The 25,243-nt window shown below is 48.6% G+C and overlaps 2 protein-coding genes and 3 non-coding genes across 6 annotated transcripts; all 5 read right to left on the bottom strand.

The window, feature by feature from the left end:
* Window positions 1-823: 823 nt before the first annotated feature.
* PPIE (peptidylprolyl isomerase E) lies at window positions 824-4,452 on the bottom strand. The gene is made up of 10 exons (XM_030464510.1): window positions 4,375-4,452; window positions 4,203-4,301; window positions 4,053-4,096; window positions 3,417-3,443; window positions 3,132-3,213; window positions 2,536-2,636; window positions 2,294-2,417; window positions 2,017-2,202; window positions 1,309-1,451; window positions 824-1,220 (listed from the first exon to the last, which is right to left on the bottom strand). Exons 1-10 carry the CDS (start codon window positions 4,403-4,405, stop codon window positions 1,152-1,154), a joined length of 906 nt encoding a protein of 301 aa, XP_030320370.1. The 5' UTR covers window positions 4,406-4,452; the 3' UTR covers window positions 824-1,151.
* A 1,540-nt stretch (window positions 4,453-5,992) lies between these two features.
* Window positions 5,993-20,008, bottom strand: PABPC4 (poly(A) binding protein cytoplasmic 4). Of its 2 annotated transcripts, none has more exons than XM_030464435.1 (16): window positions 19,892-20,008; window positions 18,935-19,180; window positions 13,412-13,605; window positions 12,427-12,542; window positions 11,815-11,954; window positions 11,449-11,543; window positions 10,712-10,849; window positions 10,033-10,128; window positions 9,271-9,543; window positions 8,904-8,991; window positions 8,625-8,744; window positions 7,938-8,065; window positions 7,230-7,323; window positions 6,982-7,112; window positions 6,799-6,899; window positions 5,993-6,326 (listed from the first exon to the last, which is right to left on the bottom strand). In XM_030464435.1, the coding sequence occupies exons 2-15, from the start codon at window positions 19,125-19,127 to the stop codon at window positions 6,813-6,815; spliced, it is 1,893 nt and encodes a 630-aa protein (XP_030320295.1). In that variant the 5' UTR covers window positions 19,128-19,180; window positions 19,892-20,008; the 3' UTR covers window positions 5,993-6,326; window positions 6,799-6,812. The 2 variants fall into 2 exon arrangements, with proteins under 2 accessions (XP_030320295.1, XP_030320296.1); XM_030464436.1 differs by having other exon boundaries at window positions 18,935-19,209.
* Window positions 8,353-8,496, bottom strand: LOC115599592. Its single transcript, XR_003988518.1, has one exon. It is a non-coding gene; the product is annotated as a small nucleolar RNA SNORA55 (small nucleolar RNA).
* Window positions 9,642-9,772, bottom strand: LOC115599597. The gene has a single exon (XR_003988523.1). It is a non-coding gene; the product is annotated as a small nucleolar RNA SNORA55 (small nucleolar RNA).
* LOC115599591 lies at window positions 10,277-10,409 on the bottom strand. The gene has a single exon (XR_003988517.1). It is a non-coding gene; the product is annotated as a small nucleolar RNA SNORA55 (small nucleolar RNA).
* Window positions 20,009-25,243: the final 5,235 nt, after the last annotated feature.

Here is a 25,243-nt window from a genome sequence, read left to right on the forward strand (position 1 = left end):
AAGAGTAAATAATATAAAAAATAATATAAAACTTTTATTCTCTTACACATACATTGAGATATAGATAGGAAAAAGGATGTGTAGCTATTTACAAATCTGTTTTATTCATGATTGATTTGTCAGCTCTGGGGGAAGCAGCTTGGGCTGAAAAGGAATTAGGGAAGGAAGGCAGCAGCTGAGGTGCTTTGAGATTGAGCTGTTTCTGGCCATGTACCTCTAACCAACCCCCCTCAACCCAGTGCTTTTAATTCCCTTAATGAAAACACCATCAGCCAATTAACTAGCTGGCTGACTAACCTGCTCCTGTTTACTGAAAAGTTCACAAACTCAGCGAGTTGGAAAAGAAATAAATATATAGAGAGCTATGACACTTAGAAAATAAACGCCTAGATTGGAAAGTAAATATGTAGTTTTTCTTGCTGTTTGTTTTTTAATAAATGCCACAGCACAGCAGCAACTCTGTCTGGGATTCTTACAGCCTCATCATTGGTTTGTTTTTTTTTTTTCCCCTCCTTCTAGCACCTAAAAGGCTGCTTCATTTCCTGGGGCTTCTTCTCCTGACCCCAGTAAATTCCTTTTCCCGTTCCCAGTAAATGCCCTCCCTCTGGGATGGAGATGGAGCAGGACCAGGCTGGCTTCCCAGACACACAGCCACCAGCCAGGGCCCTGCCTCCCTCTGCTGATGGGAAAGGACATTGCAGAGCCCCAAAAACTACAGCACAGCTCCTGCTGCTGGAAAAACCCCAGAGATCTGGCTCTGCTCTTCCAGCTTTCCCCAGAGCCAGGGTTTACACACCAGATTGGAGAAGATGAGGGTGAATGCAAATTAAAAAATATATATTTATATATCATCTCTGCTCAAAGACCATCCTCACACTGTCAGAACCCAGCAGCCAGGGGTAGGGCTGCAATATTTTCAATACAAGGTTTTATTTTTACCTAAACATAACGTCTTTCCAGAAGAGGGCAGCAGAACCAGCCCTGCTCTAAACAGCCACGTTCTCACCAAGCTTTGCAGGAGAATTTCACCAGGAGCCACAAGGGATCTTCAGCAGGAGCTGGGCACTGCCAGGGGGGTGGTGGGACCACCCCAGCCCAGCCAACTCCTCAGTCCAGGCTCCCCCCCATCCAGCCCTCTCCAGGAGCAGAGCTCATGGGCACTCCCCACAGTCTGAGATAATCACCTTCTGCTTCGGTTTCCCATCTTTGGTGCCCTGAGCCTTTGAGAAAAGAGCAGCAAGAATTCAAGTGAAGAAAAGCAAGGGTAAAGGAGGAGGTTGGGTTCTGCCCCCCACCACCAGCACCCACCTCGATCTGCCGCACCACGTCCATGCCCTCTGTCACCTCCCCAAACACCACGTGCTTCCCATCCAGCCAGTCTGTTTTATCACAGGTGATGAAGAACTGGGAGCCGTTGGTGTTTGGGCCTGAGTTTGCCATGGATAACAGCCCTAGGATCAAAAAAAAATGTGGTGGTAGGGCAGGGAGGGAGCTGCAGCACGTGAGCTGCCCACCCAAACCCATTCCCGTGCCCTGCAACCCACTGCTGGGTTTAGGAGAGCCTCTGGGTATCACAGAAACTGGTAAAAACTGGGAGAGAAGCACTTGTAAATATGAAAGATGGAAAGGGGTGGAGACTGTGCTTCTATTTTCAGCTGCACTAACAGAAAAGCTGTTAGCACACAGATAAACCTGCCTGCTCTCTGCTGCTTCTCATGGTCACGCTGTGACTGTTCTCCTTTAAAATCAAACAGGGAATCAGCTCTGAAACTTTCTCCATCATATGACACTGCAAATTAACAGTGTGTGGATAGAAGGAAAACGACACATTTCTGCTCTCTGAATGCTGGTAACACACCAGGGTCTGAGCACAGCAGATTACCCCCCAAGCAGCATTTGGGCAGCACAGATTATAATTCAGAGCTCCCACTATCACCATGCTCCAGGTCAAAACAGCCCAAGTGTGGCTCTGAGATGATGTTGAGCCTTTTTTTACTCTCTGGGACTTGGTTCTACCTGGCCCCGTGTGTTTCAGAATGAAGTTTTCATCATCAAACTTCTTCCCATAGATGGATTTGCCTCCGGTGCCGTTGTGGTTGGTGAAGTCTCCAGCCTGGCACATGAACTGGGGGATGATGCGGTGGAAGCTGCTCCCTTTGAAGCCAAAACCCTTCTCATGGGTGCAGAGGCAGCGGAAATTCTCTGGTTGGGGTGGCAAGAGGGAGAGAGAGAGGGGTGAGAGCTGTGTCACAGCTGGAAGCCATGTGGCTGGGCAGGCTGAGCCTCTCCTCACCCACGGTCATGGGCACCACGTCTGAGCGCAGGAGGATCTGCAGCCGCCCCGCAGGTTTGTTTCCAATCTTGATGTCCATGAAAACCTGAGGGTTGACCCGGGATTTCTTGGCAGGAGGCTCACCCTGAGCAGGAAAGAAGGAAAGCAAGTTGAGATGATATTTCCCTGCTCTGCTTCCAGAGCCCCATGCTCTCAGCCTGCAGGACAGCAGGGATGCAAACAGCTCTGCTTGGTTTTCCCACCTCCTGTGCCTCTGTTTTGGGGGCCTCTGCTCCTGCCTCCTCTGTGTTCTCCTCCAGAGTCTTCCCTGAAAATTTCTTCAGCCACTCATCATCCGACCAGACTGTGATGGCAAAAGGAAGGGTCAGAGCACAGGAACCAAACCCAAGAGCCACGAGTGAGCACGCAGGGGGCTGCCCGGGTCAGGGCACTGCAAAGCAGATCCCACACCTGCCCCAAAAGACACAGGGTGTGGGGAAATAAGGGACAAAATCATCCCTGCTTCCTCCCAGAGGTGCCACACACCACTGGGCAGGGCAAGCTCAAGGCCAGCTCCCTGCAGGGCAATTGCTTGGGGATTTTTACAACCCATTTTTACAGAGGTGGACAGATGTGTGGACAACTCTGCCTGGCACAGACATCTTTGTGTGCTGGAGGGCATGAAAGTAATTAGAAGTGCAGCCAAGAGTGTTTCCATCCAAGGAATTGGGAGATGTTTTGGATTAGTAGGTGCTGCTCAGGTCCCCAAACAGGATGCAGAGAAGAGATCTCTAGGTCTGGGAAATCAGAAAGCACAAAGCTCTGAGCATCCATGGGGATGTTCCCCTCTCCAACTCACCAGGCCTGGATGACCCTTCTTTAATTCGCATTGGTTTAGCCAGGTTCACCCGAATTGTCCTGCCAAAGAGCTCAGACTCATTCTGCAGAAGAAAAAAAAAAATAACAAAGCCCACCACATGGTAAAAAAAATCACTGTGAACCCCAAATCCCTATCAAGGCCAGAACAAACCAGAGCTTTTTTCCTTCTATGTAGCCCATACCACACAGGGGCTCACACTGTGCTACTGGGAAGGTGGCAAAGCCATGTATCCCCCCCACAGGGCAGTGGGATCAGGGTCCATACCATGTTGTCAATAGCTGCTGCTGCATCCTGCCAAAAAAGAAAAATAAAATCATTATTATAATTTCTTGTCTCTCCAACTTTCAAATTAAGGCTCAGCCTATATGTGCCCCAGCATTTTGTTGCAAAAAATAAAATAAAAGGATTGCCAAAGGACTGTTTTCCTAAAGCTCATCCACCTCAGGGATGCAAAAAATGATGGATCTTGCAAGAACCATATCCAAACCAGTACCAGGTTTGTCTTCCCATGGCCAATCCACTCAGTTCATTTTATGCATGATCCCTTATACATAAAAGAATTGAGAAAAGAACAGAGATCTCATGTATGAAGCCCAGAACAGATCAGACAGCAAATACACATCAGCCTGTGCTGCCCACAATGCCAAGAAACCCCCCAGTTCCTGCTGAGCTCCAGGGACAGCAGGGATGGAGTTCGGGTGGGCAGTGGCTGTGCTTCAGCCCAAAAGAAAACGAGGAAAAAAGTGGATTTGGAAGAGCAGAACAGAATCTCCCCGAGGCTGTGGCATCATCCCTGCCTCCTGCACCTCTGCTGTGCCCGAAGGGCAGAGGATCCATCCCCAAAACCCCAGGGGAGGAAGAGAGGAGCCCGAGAGGCTCCAGAATTTGCTGCTTTCTCACCTCTGCCAGCTCAAACTCAACGAAAGCGAATCCCCGGTGCTTTTCTGTACGAGAGACAGAAACAAACGGTTACGGGCAGCAAAGACCCCCCCCAGTCCCTTGTCCCACCCCCAGCCCCAAGCCCACTTGCAGCCCCCCCGGGCCACGCACCGGTCTCGTAGTCCAGCGGGATCTGGATGTCGGTGATGTCCCCGAAGGGGATGAAGGCGGCGTGCAGAACCTTCTCGTCCACCTCCTCCGCCAGCCCACCTGCGGGGGACACAGCCCTCAGCCCCCAAAACCCCCCGACCCACCCGGGGCAGCCCCCGGCCCCTCCACTCACCCACGTACAGCACCCTCTTGGTGCTCGCCATCTTCCCCGCCCGCACCGGAACCCTGCGGAGGCTCCGCCCACACTTCCGCGGGGAGGGAGCGGGGGAGGAGGAGCCGAGGGAGGGAGCTGAGCACCGGGCAGGATCATAGGATCATGGAATGGGCTGGGTTGGAAGGGACCTCAGAGATCATCAAGTCCAACCCTTGATCCACTCCCGCTGCAGTTCCCAGCCCATGGCACTCAGTGCCACATCCAGGCTCTTTGGAAAGATCTCCAGACACGGAGAATCCACTACTTCCCTGGGCAGCCCATTCCAATGCCTGATCACCCTCTCCAGAAAGAAATTCTTTCTCATCTCCAACCTAAACCTCCCCTGGCACAACTTGAGACCCTGCCCTCTTGTCTTGCTGAGAGTTGCCTGGGAAAAGAGCCCAACCCCCACCTGGCTACAACCTCCTTTCAGGGAGTTGGAGAGAGTGATGAGGTCTCCCCTGAGCCTCCTCTTCTCCAGCCTCAACACCCCCAGCTCCCTCAGCCCTTCCTCACAGCAATTCTGCTGGATCCCTTCACAGCCTCCTTGCTCTTCTCTGGACCTGCTCCAGCACCTCAATCTCCTTCCAGAGCTGAGGGGCCCAGAACTGGACACAGGACTCAAGCTGTGGCCTCACCAGAGCTGAGTACAGGGGCAGAATCCCTTCCCTGGACCTGCTGGCCACACTGTTCCTGAGCCAGCCCAGGATGCCATTGGCCTTCTTGGCCACCTGGGCACACTGCTGGCTCCTGTTCAGCTTCCTGGCAATCCAATCTCCCAGGTCCCTTTCTGCCACTCTGTCCCCAGCCTGGAGCTCCCCATGGGGTTGTTGTGGCCAAAGTGCAGGACCCGGCCCTTGGCACTTAGATGGGGGACGCGGGACCTCTCCCTAGGGACCTGCAGTAGGAAGCGGGAGGTGCTGGCAGAGTGCTCAGCTCCCACCACCCCCACCCCAGCACATCTTCACAGGGATTTTTGTTCATTATACACCAGGAAAACTGCGTCCTGATCCTTTTGTGTTCCTGGGACACTCCACCCACCAGCCCCGATGTGTTCTCCAAGCACCAAATGAAGCCTTGGTTCCTCTGGAGCCCCTGCCTGTGTCTGCACCAGCCCCTTGCTGCAGCAGAAGCATCTCAGGTGCTGCAGAAGCCCAGAAACCGACCTGAGGACACTTCTTTTACCACCAAAGGTCAACCAGAACAGTCCACAAAGCATTTAACAGCCCCACTGCCAAAACGGAGCCACCTTTATAGTTTAAAATGGCAGCAGAGACATTAAAGAAAAAAATCCAGCTGAAAACATAGAAATACACACAAAGAACAGCAATGCTTCACCTCTCCTGCACAGTACCACCCAAACTTTTCCATTAGATCACCACTCTCTCTCACTCAGACACTAATCAAACCCAACCTAACCTGCCTGGGGTATAATTTTAACACAACTGCCTCAAAATAGTAATTATCCAAAACTAACATGAAGCATAACTCAATTAAATCACAGTTTTAATGTATCAATCATGACAAACGACTGCCAGTTTAACTTAACTAAGCTACATCACATTTACTTAACAAATCTGGAAGAAAAAAGACAAAATACAGTGAAAGTTTTTATTTCTTTATTGATAAATGCTTTCCAGACTTTCCAAACTGGATAGTTCAGTTAAAACCAAAACCACAAAATACTCTGAACCTAAAATCCTCAGTGTCCCTCCTTAGAAGGCACAAAGGAAAAGCTTGCAAGCCCAATTCTTCTTTTGGAAATCTAGAGCTTCAGAGTTGGCTTTTTAAATAAGATCTTAAAGATTAATTTACAAAATGCAATATAACTATGTGATAGGATGCATGGCATTGAGATCTGCAGGACAGTGAAGAATCTTCAAACATCTTGAGCTGATGTCTACAAAAGGGCTATTTGGCTTCTTTGCATCCTAAAGGAAAAGAGGAAAAGAAGTCACCCACACATGACACACCTTGCTCCAAGGTTTCCAGAGCTATAAACCATAAGGATAAGGAATGGCCATTATCTGCCTATTTAGCCTCAAAGTCACTAGAATATCTTGTGTTTCTCATCTTACTCCTCAAAGTAGCTGTTTCACAACTCACTGTACCTTCCCTTGACATGTCAGCTACTAGGATCACTTCAGGGGCTTCTGCCACATCCTCCTGATGCTTAATTAAAGTGAGATTTCTGAAGAACACTTCTAAATACTTCTACAATAAGGATTCAGTTGGGAGAAACTAAAAGCTCTCTAAAAGAGAGCTTTGTTTGGTTTGGTTTTTAAAGAGTGGATTAAAAGCAGCCAAGTGCTGCAGCCAGACCTACCCAGACCTGCAGACTCACTGCTTTATTTACTCTGATTCTGGAAGCATTTAAGGGAAGCTGAGGTCCCAGACACTCACCAGACATCCTGGGTTTAAGAGGTAGCAGCAACCACGCCCACCTTCTGGGCAGCTTCTTTCTTGGCTTGGTGAGCCTGCAACACTGCAACAGCCTCCTCCACCTTCAGGAGACAAATTATCTAGTGAGACCTGCTCTTTGTGGCCCTCCCCCAAGCACCCTGTCCAAGGAACAGCTCAGTTTACCTTGGACCTGAGGGACTCAGGAGATTCTAGCATGTGCAGCAGCTCAGAGTTGTCAATCTCCAGCAGCATCCCTGTGATCTTCCCAGCAAGGCTGGGGTGCATAGCTTGAATCAGAGGGAACAAACGTTCACCTGGGGGGGGGGGAAAAAAGAGTTCAGACAGCTGAGTTTCAATTCAAAAGTCATCTTGGGAACCTGAGGGGATTTATTTCCCAATTAAATATCTGCAAGAACTGGAGTTTCACCTACCCAACATCTGTTTCTGCTCCTGGGGAGGGGCAGCAGCCAGCATGGAAGCTGTAAGTGGTTCCTGTCCCTGCACGTGTACTGCAGGCTGAGGTGCCTGAAGAAAAGCAGATATGAGGGTTCTGAAATAGATACCAGGCTGATTGCTTCCTAAAGACAGTAAGAAGATACTCTCTCCTTCTAAAACAATCTTTGTCAAGCCTACAGCAGACTTAGGGACAGACAGATAAAATGCCCTTGGTACAAAAACATGCTTCCTCCAAGTCCTGAACTCAAAACTCCTGAATGTCACACATGGGCACAGTAATTACCTGACAAAAACTGGGTCAAACATTGTGAGACAAATATCTCACTTGAGAAAGAGCAATATCCATGCCTGCTTTTCTTTTTTTATGATGCAGAGGTTTGTGGGAAAAGCATATTCTGCCTCCAAGGGATGCCCTTAAGGATGGATTTGGGGCAAAGAGAAAATGAAATGGCTGCAAAACAGAAAAGCAAAGAACCTAGAAAAATGTCCTTACAGCAAATCTGGGTAAAAAAGGGCTTGCAAGTACAAGGCAGATAAACAAGGAGGTTGCCCCTGACAAAGGTACAATTGCCACGTTTCTAAATTTCAACTTCTGCTGCCTCTCTGGGTTATAAAAGCAGCTTCAATTTTCTGTAAAAATCCTTCAGGGGTTTCAGGCTCCACAGCCCAGCCCCTCATGTTACCTGCAAGGGCTGTACAGCTGGGTGGGGGCTGCGGACACTTGAGGCATATTTGTAAGGAGGAACTGCTCTGGGAGCAGGGGCAGCTACAGGAGGACGAGGAGCTAAATTCTGTGCTGCAGTGCCAACACCTGCAAAAGGAGGAGAAAAGAAAGACAAACACTGGTATCAGCACCCAAACATGTTGGGATGTCTGATCTTAACTGCTGAACTCAGACTACACACAGTCTAATCCTTGTTTAGAAACTGGTGTCTCCAAAATGCAACTGGCTACTTTAGGAAAGGGCCATTCTCACTAAAACTGAGCCATGCTCTCCATATCTTCTATTTAAAGTTTTTACTAGCTGTTCATTAGAATAATTTGGATGCTCTACTCTGAAAGCAACATCCATAACCTACAAAGCCTTTTTAAAGTGGTAAATATTACAGAAGTGTGAAGATGAGTTCCAAAGGAAACTCATCCACTCCAGTGGAACCCATCTGGATTTCCACTGCTGTGCTGTAGCACCAACTGTCCCCAGAACTGCACTGCACAGCAAGGAGACAGGAAAGGTTCAGGTCCTGCCTCTGCCCCTTGCTCCAGGTGGCTTTTGGTTACCCAAACAACTAGATCTTTGGAAGTAGAAGTCAAAACTTAACATCCAACTCCCTCGGAGCCAAGGGGAAGAGCCTGGGGGGCAGACACCTTACCAACTCTCTGGGCAGCAGCAGGGAGGCCACGAGAGGCAGGAGCATTGCTGGCAGGGGTCAGATGGCGCAGTGCCGGCCGCGGTCCAGACTGGCGCATGGCATTTGGCATTCCCTGGAAGCCTGAAGGGAAGAAATGAGGGGAAATCCTCAAAACAGGACTGATCTGGCAAGGACAGGACAGTCAGCTACAGGAAAGCAGGCTGGGGTTGTGCATGGAAAGGACTGGAAGTACAAGCAGGAGAAGCAGGCGACCACAATACTGTCTCCCAACGTGCTCACCTTGAGGTCTTCCCCCCTGCTGCCAGCGTGGGTTGGGTCTCATCTGTGTCATCTGGTTGGGTGCATAGTAAGTGGGTCTGCTCTGAGCCTGAAAAAAAGATCATGTAAGCTCAGAGGCAACTTCTAAGCAAGTAAAAAACATTGTTCACCTATTTTGGCAGCTGTTGCCAGCACTTGCCACTCAATTCACATGAAGAAAAAAGGCATCAGGGAAGTCCCAGAGTTAACTCCCCAGACTGAGGAGTTATTTGCTTAATAATATGTTTATTCTTTGCATAAGAAAAGCTCAATGAGATTACTGCAGCTGAACCAACAAAGCTCCAGGACAGGTTAAAAAAAATAACACCCAAACACTATCTTATCTTACCTGGGGAACAGCAGGCATGAAATATCCCCCAGCAGCAGGCTGGAACTGATTGATGATGGTGTTGGCTGGCAGGGCTCTCATCCCAGCGATGCGCTGCATGTACTGATTGGTGAGATGAGCTTTTCTCTCCTCTTTCCTTTGAGCAAGTGCAACATACAAGGGCTTGGAGCCCACAATTCGCCCGTTCATCTCTGTCACAGCTTTTGTAGCTTCCTCTGGAGAGGAAAAGCAGACAAAGCCAAACCCTTTGCTCCGTCCATCTTCCAGCATCACCTGCAGTAAAGACAAGTTGCTAGTGCAGCACCATCACAAGAACTAAGCCTAAGAATCCATTCTTTTTTTAAAGGTCAGATTTCAGGCAGGTAGGACACGACTGTTGCAGAGGTGTAGAGGCAGGGACTCAATGGATGAAGTCACCTGTCTGGATTCACTCTGCTTTTCTCTAAGCACCATGTATCCCCAGGCCTACACTTCACAGTAAGGAATGGGAAAGATTTGGTGCAGCCTCTAAACATGTGCAGGGAAATGTTATTTCATGACTGGGAGTCACCTCAAACAAGTTTGCTTGTCACCACATTTCATGAGGGAAAGAAGCAAGTTTTCAGTAAAATCCCAAGAGCCAAAAAAATCTATGTATTTACTAAGCTAGATATACTCAGGACCACAACAAGCAGGGGGGATAAGAACTGCCCTTCAATCCCATGTTGATAACAGTTCCTTCTTCAGGCTTTACAATCCAAATACCCCTAAACCCCATAATACCTTGGCACTCGTTATTGACCCAAAAGGTGAGAACTCCTTCCTCAGTTTTTCATCATCTATAGTGTCATCGAGGTTTTTAATGTATAAATTAACACCCTAAAAGGGAGAGAACATTAAGATATTTGTAACATAAAGAAAATCTTGAGCATATCAATAGTTAGCACCTATCTGCTGGAACTGAAACTTGTCTAAAAACTTAATTTAGCACAATATTCCCTTTGTATGACCCAAAGTTAAAGGCCACAAATGTTGCAAAGGTGTAGAGACAAGTCCCACTGTGGTGAAAGGGAGCTCATCTGGATTTCCTCTGCCTTCCTGTTGCATTCCATGTCCCCAGTCCAGCACTGTATCACCAGGAGCAGGGAAGATTCAGATGCATTATCTGACATGACCCAGTTTTGCCATTAATTTGAAAGATTAACAGCACAGGTTGCTCTTTCCATCCCTCTAGATATTCCCATAAGAAAACAAAGGAGATTGCAAGCTGTTTTCTCATCTCCCCAAAACCATTTCATTGCCACGACTACACCCTGATGCCCCCTTTGCTCTCAAACATCAGAGTTGCCTTTCACACTTTACCTCCTCATGAACAATGCCTGATTTGCTTTGTCAATGCCTCTCAAGCCTGCCAGGAGAATGAAAACAGAGCTTTAAATCAGAAAAAACCCAGACAGTTCACCTGGTACCGGCTGAGCCTCTCCTGTTTCAGCTGCTCAAACCTCCGCTTCAGCTCTGCCTGACGCTCAACTCTCTTCTGTGCTCGGCCCACAAACACCATCTTCCCATTGATGTCCTTTCCATTCATGTCTTCTACTGCCTGAGGAGAAGGTTCAAGAGGAAACTGTCAGCTGCTGAAACAAGGCAGCACCTGATCCTGTTAAGAACAAAGGACTGTCCAAAGCTCACCCTGGATCCCTCCCTGTTAGCCAACAAAAGGGTTTTACCACGTTACCTTTGCACTGCCTCTGTGCAGCAAGGGGATAATTAAAGACAAACTGAAGCTACCAGCAAAGACCAAGCTGAAAACACCACTGTAAGAGCTGCACTAAAAGCAATTTGTAAATTTATTCCCATCCCTTCTTGCGATTCAGGAAAAATTTTAATGACCATTCTGCTTAGAGAAGACCATTTCTAAGCAATGTTCTCACTCTATGTGCCTTCCTCCTCCTGAAGCCTCATACTGTAGCATTTCTTCAGCAATTAACATTCTTCATTATAACACTGCTCTAGTGTGGAGCCAGTAACCTGCAACAATGCCAGGTTACCCTTGAATGTCAAGCTAGTAACATGCTAAAGGTTTCTAAGCCCCTACATCTAGAAAGGGGTAAGCTTGAGGCAGAATTTTCTACCACATTAGTAACAGGCTCCTAAGATAAACCAAGTTTTTCTTGCAGCACAAAAAAAACACAGTCTTACCTTGTTAGCATCTTCATGCTTTTCAAAGCTTACAAAGCCAAAGCCTTTGGATTTCCCAGTGGGGTCTGTCATCACTTTAACACTCAGAGTTTTACCTGTTATCAAGGGACAGGGTTAGTAAAGTATCATGAAACTATTCAGAGACTATTAAACTCCATATAATAGTCCCAGCCTTCTCCCTTTCATCTGCTGGTCAGCCTCTGCCTCAGGTCCAACATTTATATGGCAGAGGTAGGACCCACAGCTCAACTCTTTCTATTCCTCAGCCTCACAGTGATCCACGTAGAGCTATACAGATGGCAGCAGCACTGTTAAAGCACCCCGGGTTGTAACATTCACAGCCTCATTAAAAGTGTCTATATTTACCATATTTGCTGAAGAGCTCCTTTAGTCTTTCATCATCCATGTCATCCCCAAAGTTTTTAATATAAACGTTGGTGAATTCCTTTGCCTTGGCTCCCAACTCAGCCTCCCTCTCCTTCCGAGACTTGAACCTCCCAACAAACCTGCAAGCAAGAATGAACATCCCAATAAGCAGCTTGCTCCCAAAGAGCAGGAAAAAAAACCAATGTGTGATTTGCAGTGAGGTAAAAAATGAGTTGTGTAGTAGGAGCTGGGAATGGGGACAAGAAAAGGTGACAGGAAAAAGGACAAACAGGCCACAGAGCAAGCAGAAAAATCACCTGTCCTATGGCAGAGTCAGACAAGAATACCCACCCAGCTCCACAGTGGAGAGTTCTGGCCACAGCCACCCACCCCAGCCCACTAAGCAAACCAAGGCTTGGTTAGGGAAAGCCACCAGCCCTGGAACGGAGGAAGAGCAGGCCATGGCTTGGGCAGGGTCACTCACCAGCCCTGGAGTGGAGAGGTAGCAGGCCAAGGCTTGGGCCAGGAGAACCAGTGCCTTGTGTGTCCCTGTTAATACCGAGAGGCATCACGGTTCATGCGCTCGCTGCTGCTGCTGGCTGTGACACTCACACTTTGCGGTCGTTGAGCAGCATGCCGTTCATCTTCTCGATGGCCCTATCTGCAGCCTCCTGGGTCTCAAAGTGTACAAATGCGTAGCCCTTAGAGCCATTCTCATCACACACCACCTACAAAGAGGGGAAGGAAAACAAAATGAGGAGGTTTGCACCTCTGTGGCACTCGGGCACGAGGTCAGAGTGGGAAAACGGATAATTGGCAAGGGTCAACGCTGGGAAGAAGTTATCTGTGTTTGCAGACACAAGTTGTCCGTGTTTGCAGACACAAGTTGTCCGTGTTTGCAGACACAAGTTGTCCGTGTTTGCAGACTTGCACACTTCATGACCAAATCTGATATAACATCAGTAACATGGGCCCCTCAGTTCAGGAAGGATATCGAGGTCCTGGAGCAGGTCCAAAGGAGGCAACCAGGCTGGTGAAGGGACTCGAGCACAGACCCTATGAGGAGAGGCTGAGGGAGCTGGGGGTGTTCAGCCTGGAGAAGAGGAGGCTCAGGGGAGACCTCATCACTCTCTCCAACTCCCTGAAAGGAGGTTGGAGCCAGGGGGGGGTTGGGCTCTTTTCCCAGGCAACTCTCAGCAAGACAAGAGGGCAGGGTCTCAAGTTGTGCCAGGGGAGGTTTAGGTTGGAGATGAGAAAGAATTTCTTTCTGGAGAGGGTGATCAGGCATTGGAATGGGCTGCCCAGGGAAGGAGTGGATTCTCCGTGTCTGGAGATCTTTCCAAAGAGCCTGGATGTGGCACTGAGTGCCATGGGCTGGGAACCACGGGGGGAGTGGATCAAGGGTTGGACTTGATGATCTCTGAGGTCCCTTCCAACGCAGCCCATTCTATGATTCTATGATTCTAATCCCTGACTTCTTGGTCAACTCTGCCTCCTCACCTCACCTGAGGAAAGGTGACCCTTTCCCTCCCCATGCTGGACACGTTTGCTCATATCACAGCTATGAACAGACCCAGGTGAAGGAACCACATCTCACCTTGCAGGATAAAATATTGCCAAATGCTGAGAATGTGTCATAAAGTGCCTTGTTATCAATGGATTTGTCCAGGTTCTTAATGAAGACATTCCCAACCCCTGACTTCCTCAAGGAGGGGTCCCTCTGAGACCACATGATGCGAATGGGTTTTCCTTTGATCACATCAAAATTCATGGTATCTAGAGCACGCTCAGCTGCAAGAGAAGGCAAGAACAAATTTCTGTGGTTTGTTAAAGAATAAAACTTTCCATCATGTGGGGGATCATTTTCTCTGAATTTTACTCAGCTCAAGGAGACACAAGGGGTCATTATCAAAAACAACCAACTAAAGTGATTTTTTTTTTAACTTGATGTTTCAAGGGAGCCTTTGCAGCCTGGTCACTGGCTGTGTTTAAGCCTATCATAGGTTTAACAGACTATTGTAAATTTATATCATAGCAATGTTTTAACAATCACAGCAAAATGAATGTCAAAATGCCTGGAGTTCATTAGTTATAATTTTTCTTATTATAAACTGCTCCACCCAAAGGAGGAAAGGAAATACAGGAAACTGTGGAGGGGAAAAAAGTAACAAAAGTGACTGGTTTGTTTGCTTTCATGAAGCTCATACTCATTTCTATTAAGAGAAAAGGATTATCTCCCTGTCAGGTCAGGGAAAACGTGCCTGAACACGTGGCTCAAGTTATCATGAGTCAGCCTCTATAAATCATGTGGCCAAAAAATGATTCCCAAATTGCTCAATCTAAAGATGACAGCAAAAGTGGACAAAAATCTGAGGAAAAAAAAAAAAAAAAGTAGTCCATTTACCCATTCTGATTAGCAGGGAAGTGTTTATCTAAAGTCTAAAACTCCAGCACTGTCATTCTAACCTCTACTGAACCCCCCTTCTGTGATTCTATTTCTGCTACCTACTGATATATTAAAAGGATCATTACGTACACACATTAGGATCTTGTTCATAAAATTGAGATGCTTGGGACTCTTCTGTGCCAGAAAACACACCCAGCATGGAGTGTGCAGGGAAAAAGACAGATTGTTAATTCCCAGCATGAAGCAGAGAAAGAGAGGGATAGACAGGCATTAAAATCAAGGAATATTAACAAGCCAGAACTCAGGTTTTCATGTTTGTCTCAATTCTTCCAGGCCACTCTTACATCCATGATACTTGCTAATTAGATTTTAGGAGCAGTAAATTCAAGGAAAATGCTGATTCAAACACCTTCTTCCTTACAGGTGACTGCTAATGCCACTACAGAAATCACTCAGTATTTCATGGAACTCTCTCTAGGAACTCCAATGAGACTTTGCCTACAAAAAGCCTCCTGCACTTCCCACCCTCAAAGCCAGTTTCAACTATACAGAAGTTTCTCCAAAATTTTCATGAGCTTTGTAATGTTTTCTGTTAGCACTTCTTTTAATTTAAGTGGTGCTATTTTCCCCAGCCCCTCAACTCCCAGCTGGAAAACAGACTCGAGTGGACTTCATTCCTGAAGTAGTCAGGCATGCAAAAAGAACAAAAAAAAACATAATTTAAGGAAGAAAGTTCTACTTGCTACAATTCTACCAGCCCTGTTTAGTCAAAGGTGTTACAAGCAATTAAGTGCCTCTCTAAAATGATTCCTCAGCTGCTGCTCTGAATCAACCTGCAGTCCATTCCTAGTAGGCACCTCAGCAGGCAACTTGGCCCAGCTTGTCAAATTTGGCAGTGTTTATTTATAGCAGGGAGAGGTCCTCCAGAAGTACACCCTGGCAGGGACACAAACTGGTTGTAGATACCATTTGCAGCAGAAACAGGGCTCCTGCTGAAAAGTGATGAGCAGATGAAGCAGTGGCATGTAGCTAGAGAGAGCTGTGAAACCTCCTGCAGCAGCTACCAAGGTACAGACTACTTATGAACTTACTCCCAGGTCTTTCAAGCCTCCTAAGCACACACTTCAGCAGATGATATTGCACTGCTCTTTCAGCAGCTTGCTTATTCTGCTCCATTATTATACTAGAAATTCACTCAGACACTTCTTGTCATCAGTGGTTTAAGAAAGCCCTAGACAGATCCCCTGATCTGAGAAAGCTCTGTCATACCCACAGGTGGAAATGCAATCACCTTAAACTGGTGCCTAAGAAAACCTGTAAAAGATCAGGATAAATTATGTGAATGACTCAGACTAAGCACATCTGATTCACTTCCTTAATCTGAGCAAACACCTTCTCATTTTCTTCTATTTAAGCCATTTCAGTTCCTGTAACTGTTTCTCTCCCACTGGTTCCTGTCATCCTTCCAGCAGACTAAACTGCAACTCACATATAACATTATACACACTCTTAACCCCTTGCAGAGCTCCCTTTTCATTCCTCTTCCTCAGCATTCTGAATAGGGAAAGCACATGAACACTCCTTGCAGCTTGCCTTAGGCCTCAAGGAAATTAATCTCCTTTAGAGGCTCCCTGATGCAGAGCTAACACACTGCTGGAATTAGTGACTGTGGCTGAGCAGTATAAGGACAGAAAACCACACACAACACCAGGGTTCACCCAGGAGAAACTGCACAAGATAACTGCTCTGCAAACCTCTAGACTCTCCCTTAGGTCTCAAAGCACAAAAGACCTGACAAAGGCACACAGTGCAAACTTAACCCCTCATTTTCAAAGAGGAGAGGTTGCATACAGACAAACTTAAACCCCTTGACTGCTGAGTGAGAACAAAATGCTGTTGGCAATGAAGCACATGTAAGGAACCATCCTTCCCTGTTGGCTTCACACCTGCATTTACATTACCCAGATCCTCCTTGCATTGTCTTCTCTTCTTTAAGGAAGAGACAAAAAGTTTATCTATAGTCTTCTGCACCTTTCTTCTGAGGCTCTTATCTAATCCCAGCTGTGTTCCTCCTTAGCTTGGGACATGTTCTGTTTTCTCTGTATTTCCAGAACAGCTCATCTCTACAGCCATATTCAAGTTTCTCTGCTTCATCATCCGAGTTGTTCCTGACATGACAGTTGACAATGTTAGGAAACCCTGGAATGCAATTAAATTGCATGAGGAACACATGAAAAAGGAAATTCAGCTTTTCTTTCAAAAAGGATAAATATTAACGACCACAGCTGAGCCTGAATTAGCCAGAACTTTGAGGGCTTTTCTTAATCTGCCTATCAGAGGATGACAGATGTAACATTCAGCATTCACTGGTTATTACACCAAGGAACCACAATCAAAACCAGCAGGGCTTATTTTCACTAAAAATAACCCTTCTGCAGCAGACTACCCAAGAGACAATGTTTGACCAGAAAGTAACCCCTTCCAGAGTCATGCATCACTCCACGAGCTAACAAAAAATATAAAGGATAAGCCACAAGCTTTTAACTTGTTTGGACACAGGAACTATGGAAGTATAGAGCTTAGTCAGGATTTAACAATGTGAGCTCCTAGTGGCCCCATGTAATGAGAAATAATTGACTTGATTTGCTCCATGGTCTCTCTCTAAGCACACAGATATTCTTATTTCTCACTTAAGAATTAAAACATTTTCTCTCCAGATTTACAAAGCTCTCATGCTTCCACAAAAGGTGTCAGGGAAACACAAACTATCATATGTCAACTTCTTTAATACTTACTAACACATCAAGCATACCAACAACATCCCCACAAGACCTTCCCTAAAAGTTTTCAGAGCCCAAAGCCTTTTAACTACTTGTACAAGGTATTTTTTAGCATCTACTATCACCCATAAATCAAAGTGGCTCCCTGGTGCTACAGAACACCTTCCCCACAGATCTGGCAAAATGAAGCTCAAATGGATTTTCTGATTATGCATTCCTGGAGAAATCAGACCCTTCCTTCTCCCAGAAAGTCCTCACACCTGCAGTGCTGTGTACTGCCACCTTGAAAACAAAAGCCAAATTTCTCTATTTGATAATAAAAATTATATTCTTCATATTCAGGTCTTTGTTTCAGAGGGACTGCAACAGACCACCTCATCTCTCCCCAACTATCTGCTCGTGTTCTCCTGCATTCCATTCAGTAAAGCAGCTGGGTTTGACTCAAAAGTAACACATGTTGCAGTTTCCCAGAAATCAGAAGCATTTCAGAAGAGGAGATGACTTCACAAGGGGAGAAGTTTGAATATTTTTCCTCCGAGATGTTCTCAATCATTTGGTTTAAATCGCTTGACCTTCTAAGATCAACCAGTAACAAGACACCACTCACTTTGTCAAAGGATCACTTGAAGACTTCCTAAAACGTCTGCTGCCCCACCAGGAGCCCAGAATGATGCAACCTCCCTCTCAATTCCTGTGGATTTATTACCATAAAACATCACCTACAAATATGCACTGATTTAAGATCATACACTGGGGATCAAGGCAGCTTTTTATCAGCCTGACAGAGAAAGGATCAGCAGTGCTCCATCAGATCAGTCAGCAGCCCAAGGAGAGCACATGCAGAAGGTCCCCTGCCCTGGGAGAGGAGGGAAGTTGGGATGGCACAGTCCCAGCAGACTATGCAAAATCCAAACACTCCAGCCAAAAGCTCAGTCCCAAAGGGCTGTGCTTGTGCTAGCTCACAGGAATAGTTTTGGAATAACGTTTTGCTTTTAACACAACAAATACTTTGTGCCAAAGTTAACACATCACCCTGTGCAACAAACAGGCCGCTCTCTGCTGGCTGTAAAAATACAAAGCAGGATAACCCACTACAGCTTAAAGGAAAACTTGGTGGCTGCTGAAGTCTGTCCTGGTGTGAATTGAGTCTGAATTCAAGGGAAAAATCTGCTCTCACTATCCTCTGGATGTGTCTGTCTGTCACATAAAGATACAATCATCATAAGCACAGAGCAAGCAACTTAGCCCAGTCAGTGAGCTTTAAAGGCTTTGAAAACTAGGGCAGAAAATGCTGACCTACTTTTCTTCAAGAAAAGACATGTTGCAAAATGACCTCTGCTGTCCCATCTTTCACATGCTACTGCTGCTTCAACTCTGGAATACCCACTTGAGCAGCAGCCAAGCTTATGTATGAAGAAAAAGAGCCTGGCAAAAGCAAATCAACCTGGCTTCTGCCTGTGAGACAGCCTGGTTTCCCAAACACTGAATAACTCATCTTCTTTCTCATTAATGCAAAAGTACCACTTCCCAGCCAGTCAAACTGAACTTTCAACCAGGGCTGACTACTCAGAACTTTTTCTGTCAGGACTGACTGCATGAAGATTCACACAAATGGCCCAAATTGACAGGAAAATGAAGGGGAACACAGTGAAATTTTTTCTTTTATGTGAGGTGGAACAGAGCCAAGTCTCCAAGGTTTAACATCAGTCAGAGAAACAGGTCTGTCTCTCTGTCAGACAGGTTACCAAGGTGTGCACTTGTACAGCATTCTGGAAATACCAAGCAGGAAAAAATATTCCAGCTACAAACACTAGCAAGTGATTACTTATCCTGTTAACTGCAACACGGCAACACACAGGAGGAGCAGTGGATTATCGGGGAAGGGAAAAAAAGTTAATAAAAAACCCGTGGCAGATATGATTGTGTCACTTACCATCTGCTGGCTGCTGGAAGTTGACATAGGCATAGCCGAGGGACCTTCGGGTGATCATATCCCTGCAGACCCGAATGGAGAGAACGGGTCCAGCAGGGCTGAACTTCTCATAGAGCATGGCCTCGGTGACATCGGGGTGCAGGTCACCCACGTACAGCGATGCCATGGGGTAACTGCTGGCAGCCGCGTTCATCTTCCCTCCAACACGTGCTCCCACCGGGAACGGAGACGGTTTTATTCTTGGGGCTTAAGTCAAGCTTTGTGTAAATTTTTAACTGGGGAAAAACTCAAAAATCTTATTTAAAAGCCTCTCTCTAAGTGGGGGCTTGAAGAAACAGCTTGGGAGAGGAGGGGGGGGCTGGCAAGAGGCCGGTGACCAAAGGGAGGAGGGCACTGGGGGGGGGACGACACTCGCCAAGCCAGGCCCGGGACAGGGAGGTGAGAGGGGGGGAAAAAGATGTCTGGAAATCAGCAAAACAAATAAAACTAAGTTAAGCCTCCAGAAGAGAGCTCGGAAACGAAGCCAAAATTCATACGCTGGCTCCTGAGGGTTTCTCCGGGCTGCTCTGGGGCAGAACCGTCCTGGATCTCCCCTAAAACACCGCCCGGGGTTCTGCGGGAAGAGCCCAACCCAGCCCCCGTTCTCCGGAGCGGAAGCCTCTTGGCTTCCTGAGGTTAAAAAAAAATAAAATAAAACAATACAAACTAGAAAGAATAACCCTCCCTATAACACATATTTATACGAACCTCTCTTCTAGAAACAAAACCCTCTCCGCTACCTTTACCGTTGATCGCTCTCACACAACGGAGCGGCTCCCACAAACCCCCCCGCAGCGGCGGTTGCGGGGCTGACCGGAGCCAGCGGGCCCCAAACGCGCTCCCCCGCTGTTCCAACGCCCCCCTCACCCCCCCGCGGCCCCGGTTCGGGCCGGTGCTGGACCCGCACCCCCGACTCACGCGCTGCGGCCCGGCGGGCGGAGAGGCGGCGGCGGGCACCGGGCGGACATTTATAGCCGTGAGCGGGGCCGCCGCGCCGCCGGGAGGAGGAGGAGGAGGCGGCGGAACCCGGAGCGACCCCCGCCCTCCCGCCGCCCGCTGCAGCGACCCCAGCGGGGGGGAGGACCCGGCGGCCGCCCGGGAGGAGAAGGGGAGGGGAGGGGAGGGGCCGGGCCAAGCGCGGGCGTTTTTGCCGCCATTTTGGGGTCGGCAGTCTGCCCCCTCAGAGGGGACATGGCGGGCGCGGAGGGTTTGGGCAGCTGTGGCTCCCGCCTCCTCAGGTGGCCCTGGGGAAGCTGAGCTGCCGTGTCTTTCCCGGTTGCTCCCAGCGCTGGGGAATCACAAAGTCCCCATGGTAGTTCTGGTCCTGCATGAGGAACGCAGGCACAGAGGACCCCACACCACACCGCCCCTTCAGACCCCATACCATGATGCCCCTTCAGACCCCAGCCCCTCGCTGCTCATCTGGTTTTCCTCAGGCTGCCCAACAACATCCACCCCTCACCTCCTGGGTGCATCCACCTCCCTCAGGGCACTCAATAAATACGGGTAATGAGTACCCGAACCCTGCCCGTCTGTGGTGTCACTGTGCAAAATGGCACCGGGACAGCATCTGAAGAACCACACACTGTCAGCTCAATCCATGTCCTGCAGTCCCTTCAGCAACACCAAAGCCCCTGCATGAGGATGGTGGCTCAGATTTAGGGCAAAGTGATCCTGGGTAGGGATACCCACCCACAAACAAAACCTTCAGAAAGGTGTTTAGGGTTTTTTCTCCCCACCTTCTGCAAGTGAACGCCTTGCAGGGCCGTTCAGTCCCATCAGAGGTGATGAAATGATGAGAGGCTGGAGCTGTTCCCACAGCAATTTTCCTCTTCCCCTTCAGAGCAGAATTTTTCCTCAAATAAGTGGGAGCTCCCAGCTCGCATCATGGGCTACCCTGGAGCAGGACCATGGGTCCTTGACATCTCCCTGGGAAATTCTGAATGCAGAAGAAAGCTACAGGTATAAGAGAGGCATTCACCCCCCTCCACCATCCCACAGCTTCACGCTCACGAGATTCAGCTCCAGGGAGATCCATAATTATCTCTTCCCAGCATCTTCAGCAGAGCGTGAGGACACGGGGTCCAGTGATTCATCAGTGACCTTCAGGAACCACAGATGCCTTGTTAAGGGGGATGAAGATAGATGGTGGTTGGCCTGCTGACTTTTCGATCTACATTAAAGTGCCTTAAATTTGCTGTAAAAGTGGGATATTATGTTATCACAAAAAGGGGTAAGGCACCTATCCCATCATAATAATGGAATAATCAAGTGTAGCAGAGTAAAAGGTAGCAAGAGCAAAGTTGCAATATTTAGCAATACTTTCCATCCAGGTTATTTTCTAAAGACACAAATCATCATCCTCCTGAGCTCATCATCTTCCTCCCACCAGCTGGCAGTACTGGGGGACAGCACTGGTGTGCTTTGGTGGGATCACTCCTGGTGACTGCTGCTGTTTTGCTGCTTGGTCCTCCACAGCCGAGCATCTCCTCAGCTGGGAAGCCACGGGCTGAGATGGACATCTTGCTGTGGAAGGAGTGTGGAACGATTCCCACTCTGACAGCCAAAGTCAGAATGCAGCAGAGCTCCGGGAACACGCATCCACGTGAAATGCCCTTTGGCTGCAAGCAGCTGCTGTGGTTACACTGAGAATGCCTTTTATTAGAAACATATTTATTGCCATTTGTGTCCCTTCCCAGGGGACACCACACAGACAACTACAGTGCTGCATCCTCCTTGGTCCTTTTCACTCCTGACATGAACTGATGGGCTGGGGTATCCTCTGCCCACGACAGCCCAAAACCTCTGCAGGTACCCCACTGTTCTTGGTACCCTCAACTGCTGCTTCTGGTGATCAATGGGGCCCAAGATCCCCCCAGTTGCCTGCCCCAGACCTTCTGCAGTGCCTGAAGCAAAGGTTACATCTGTTGATGTCTTCCTCTCACCAGTCCATCCCCATCGAGGATACTGGTGTGAGACCCAGCACCCAGCAGCTCTGCTGCCGCGTGTTATCTCAGTCCCTGATGGTCATCAGAAAAGATCACCCATTTTCCAGCACCGGTGGCAGGTTTCCAACCAAATGTTTGAGCCTGGTTTAGGATTTCTCCTCCTTAGCTTTGGGATATTACCAGCAGAGGGCAGGCCGGGATTGCACCACAAACAGAAAAATGCAGAGGCGCAGGAGGGAGATTTCTTCACCCAGAGCAGGCAACAGCGGGGCTGAGCGAAGCAACATTCGGCATGCAGAGGAATTCAGGAGAAGTCTTTGCTACAGCACCTGCTGTGCAGCCCATCTCCCACAGCCTGGAGGTGGCTTTGTCCCTTCCAAGCAGCAGATGAGGGCTCGTTGATCAGGACCCTGTTTCCTTCCAGCCTCACCTCCGTGGGAGCTGGTGTGGGGCAGGGTCTTCAACCCCACCCAGCATCCCCATCCCCACTGTGAGCACAGCCCACGCGTGCCCAGAGGCTTCTTCCTGATGGTTCTTTTGCCTGGAGAACAAGGATGAAGAGAATGTGTGGAGGGCTCAGGGATTTCCCCTACAGGGTAGATCAAAAGTTGCCGGGATGTGTCAGAAAAGGCATTTAGGATAAAGAAAAACCTGGGGGGGTGGGGGAGAGAAATGAAGCTCCAGTCCTGGGCTACTGTTCTGATCACCCTATTGCTGTGGGCAGAAAACCCCTCGGGTCTGAACCGATGCCCTCCCACCCACTCTGGCTCCCGTTTGATCCGCAGGGATCAGGAAATGGGTTGGTTTGGTTTTTTTCCACTGTCTCTGTTTTGTTTTAGCAGGGTAGCCTGCAGGGCTGGTTTGTATGCCTGCCTCCCACAGAGGATAATTTGATAATTGTGGCCCATGCCACACCAGAGCACTGAGCTCCCACCACCACCTCCAGTCGGGTCGGGGCAGCCCAGGCACCAGTGGGAATGACCCCGTCCTCAATAGCCCTATTATTGCTCTTGAAGTTTCTCTCCCTTTCCAGACGGATGCTGCATTATTCCATCACAGCTGCAGTTGCTCCCTTCCAGCAATTCCCTACACAGCACTTAAGGCAGGGATTTATGGGCGGTTTTGAAAGGCATTTTGGAGCAGGAAGGAGTTATGGGAAAGGAAGTTGAATTCCCACCATTCCCCAGAAAATTCTCCCAGCATCTTTCACAAGCAGGATCATTTACTGGTCTTTTCCCCAGAACAGAGACAACCTCTCAGCTGTGGCTCTTTGTTTTGTCCAAAGCGTTTCCCGACAGCAAGAAGCAGCAGGGGTTATTCTGGTCCTGCTTGCAAAGGGTCAGGAGACCAAGGCGACCCCTTGGAGTCTGGCTGCAAGGCTCTGCTGGACCCGATTTGTTCCCTGACATTTTTGTGGATGCTGGTAGCTAAATGAAATTATTTGTTCTCAAGCCACGGATTACTGCCAATCTCAGGGCAAGCGTTGCTTGACTGTCTGGCTGATTTTGACTCGTGTAGTGGTTTGCAAAATAAAAAATCATGGGACCAGAGTTACCAAGAGGGGAAGCTGTGAAACAACCAGCAGGAATGTTACTTTACAAGCTACATCTTACCTGTTTGGAAGCCTCTCAGGAACAAGAGCTCACCTGCCACAAAACTAGCAGTCATCCAGGCAGGCTGGAGGAGCAGAATAGATTCACATCAATGCTACATTTCACATCCAGGACAGGGGTTCAAAAGACTTTATTTGAAACCTTTGCTGGATGTCACAGCTTGTGAATCTAACAGCTCTGCATGGTGAAAAGTAAGGCCAGGCTACTGGCTGTGAGCTCTAGCATGCTGACCAGCTGCAGGAACAACTGGGGTCCACAAGGACCTCCTCTGACTTTATTAAAAGGGAATATTGTGTTCCTGGCTGCTTGTGGCACTTCAGGACAAGGGTGAGGAGAAGTAGCAGAGGCATTTGTGTGTGTTAAGTGCGATGCTGTTCATCAAAACAACCTGGAGGGACTGGCTTTCCAAACAATAGCAGATACATACATCTACATGCACACAGCAGATACAATCTGTAGGAATGCAAACACCAGCTCATCCACACAGTCTAACCAGCTGCATGCTTGACCTGGGGCATGGGAAGAGCCTCTCCCACTGAAGGAAGATCTTCCCCCTCTTTTTTCACTTCTCTCTGCACTGACCTTTCCACGCTTTTCTCTCTTCTCCTGACACAGTGCTGCAGAGGTGAGCAAGGCTCCTTGGGGTGGGCATGCAACCAGGTCCAGATTATTCTGCACATGTATCCCAGCAAGTCAAGGCACAGATGCAGGGAGTGGGGGCTGTTCAGATGAGGGGGAGCACTGGGACATCCTGCCCCAGCCACCATGGGAGTTAGGGACGTGGCACAGGAGCAGGATGGCTCAAGAACTTTAGGTTTCTGTTCCTTTCTGCCCAAAGGAAAGAGAAAGGGAGGCAAGCCAGAGGAGCAGAGGTGTAGCTGCTGTGCCAGTTATCTAGAGGCATGCAGGCCAAGGCAGAAGAAGCTTCTGGGAATCAAGACAAGTGCAGACCCAGAGCTTGCCCAAGGTCTGCAGTGAAACCTCAGTGGTTTTTGGTCCCAGCCTAGGGAGAGGGATGAACAATGTGAGACCAAAACATGGTGCTAAAGAAAGAAAACAGAGACACTGTGGGAGGAAAGGGTGAGGGATGCAGACAGAACAAGAGAGGCACTTTCAGATGCGGGCTGGTCTGATCCATTTCCCCCCTTTGCAGTCACGACTGTTCAGCAGGGGATAGAGGAGACAGCTCCAGCAGGGAGACTGGCAGAGGGAAAGGCTTTTTCTTCTCACTTTGGCCGTCAGAGCCTTCCCCTCCATGACAGACATCCCTTTGAAATCTCTGTCTCGCCTCTTTACACCTCCCTGCAGGCAAGGGCTGCAGAAGCCTCCCTGTGCCCAGGCAGCCTGGCTGGCTGCTCCAGCAGGGTTTGTGCAGGGACCCAGCACAGAATGAGCTCTGCTGAGCTGTGCCTGGCTGCACCTTAAGGGCACAGAAGTGGGGAAAGCTGGTAATTCGGTGAGGAAAGCACGGGGGTTAGCAGGCAGACAGGTTGCTGAGGGAGCTGGGGAGGGGTCTAGCCTGCCTTGCAGGGTGCCACCAGTGCTGGGGAGGGGGTGGGGGGGCTACGTCTGTCCCACCACACCAAAACTCAGTGCTGCAGCTGGGGAACGCATCACAGGGAATCAGTGTGAGCAAGTCTCTGTCTGGCAGCTCCGAGTCCCCAAGGAAATAAGACAGGATTTCAGGGCTGGCTGTTTTCCAAAGGGGA

The sequence above is a fragment of the Calypte anna genome, chromosome 23 (genome assembly GCF_003957555.1).
Source record: "Calypte anna isolate BGI_N300 chromosome 23, bCalAnn1_v1.p, whole genome shotgun sequence".
NCBI classification, from domain to species: domain Eukaryota; kingdom Metazoa; phylum Chordata; class Aves; order Apodiformes; family Trochilidae; genus Calypte; species Calypte anna.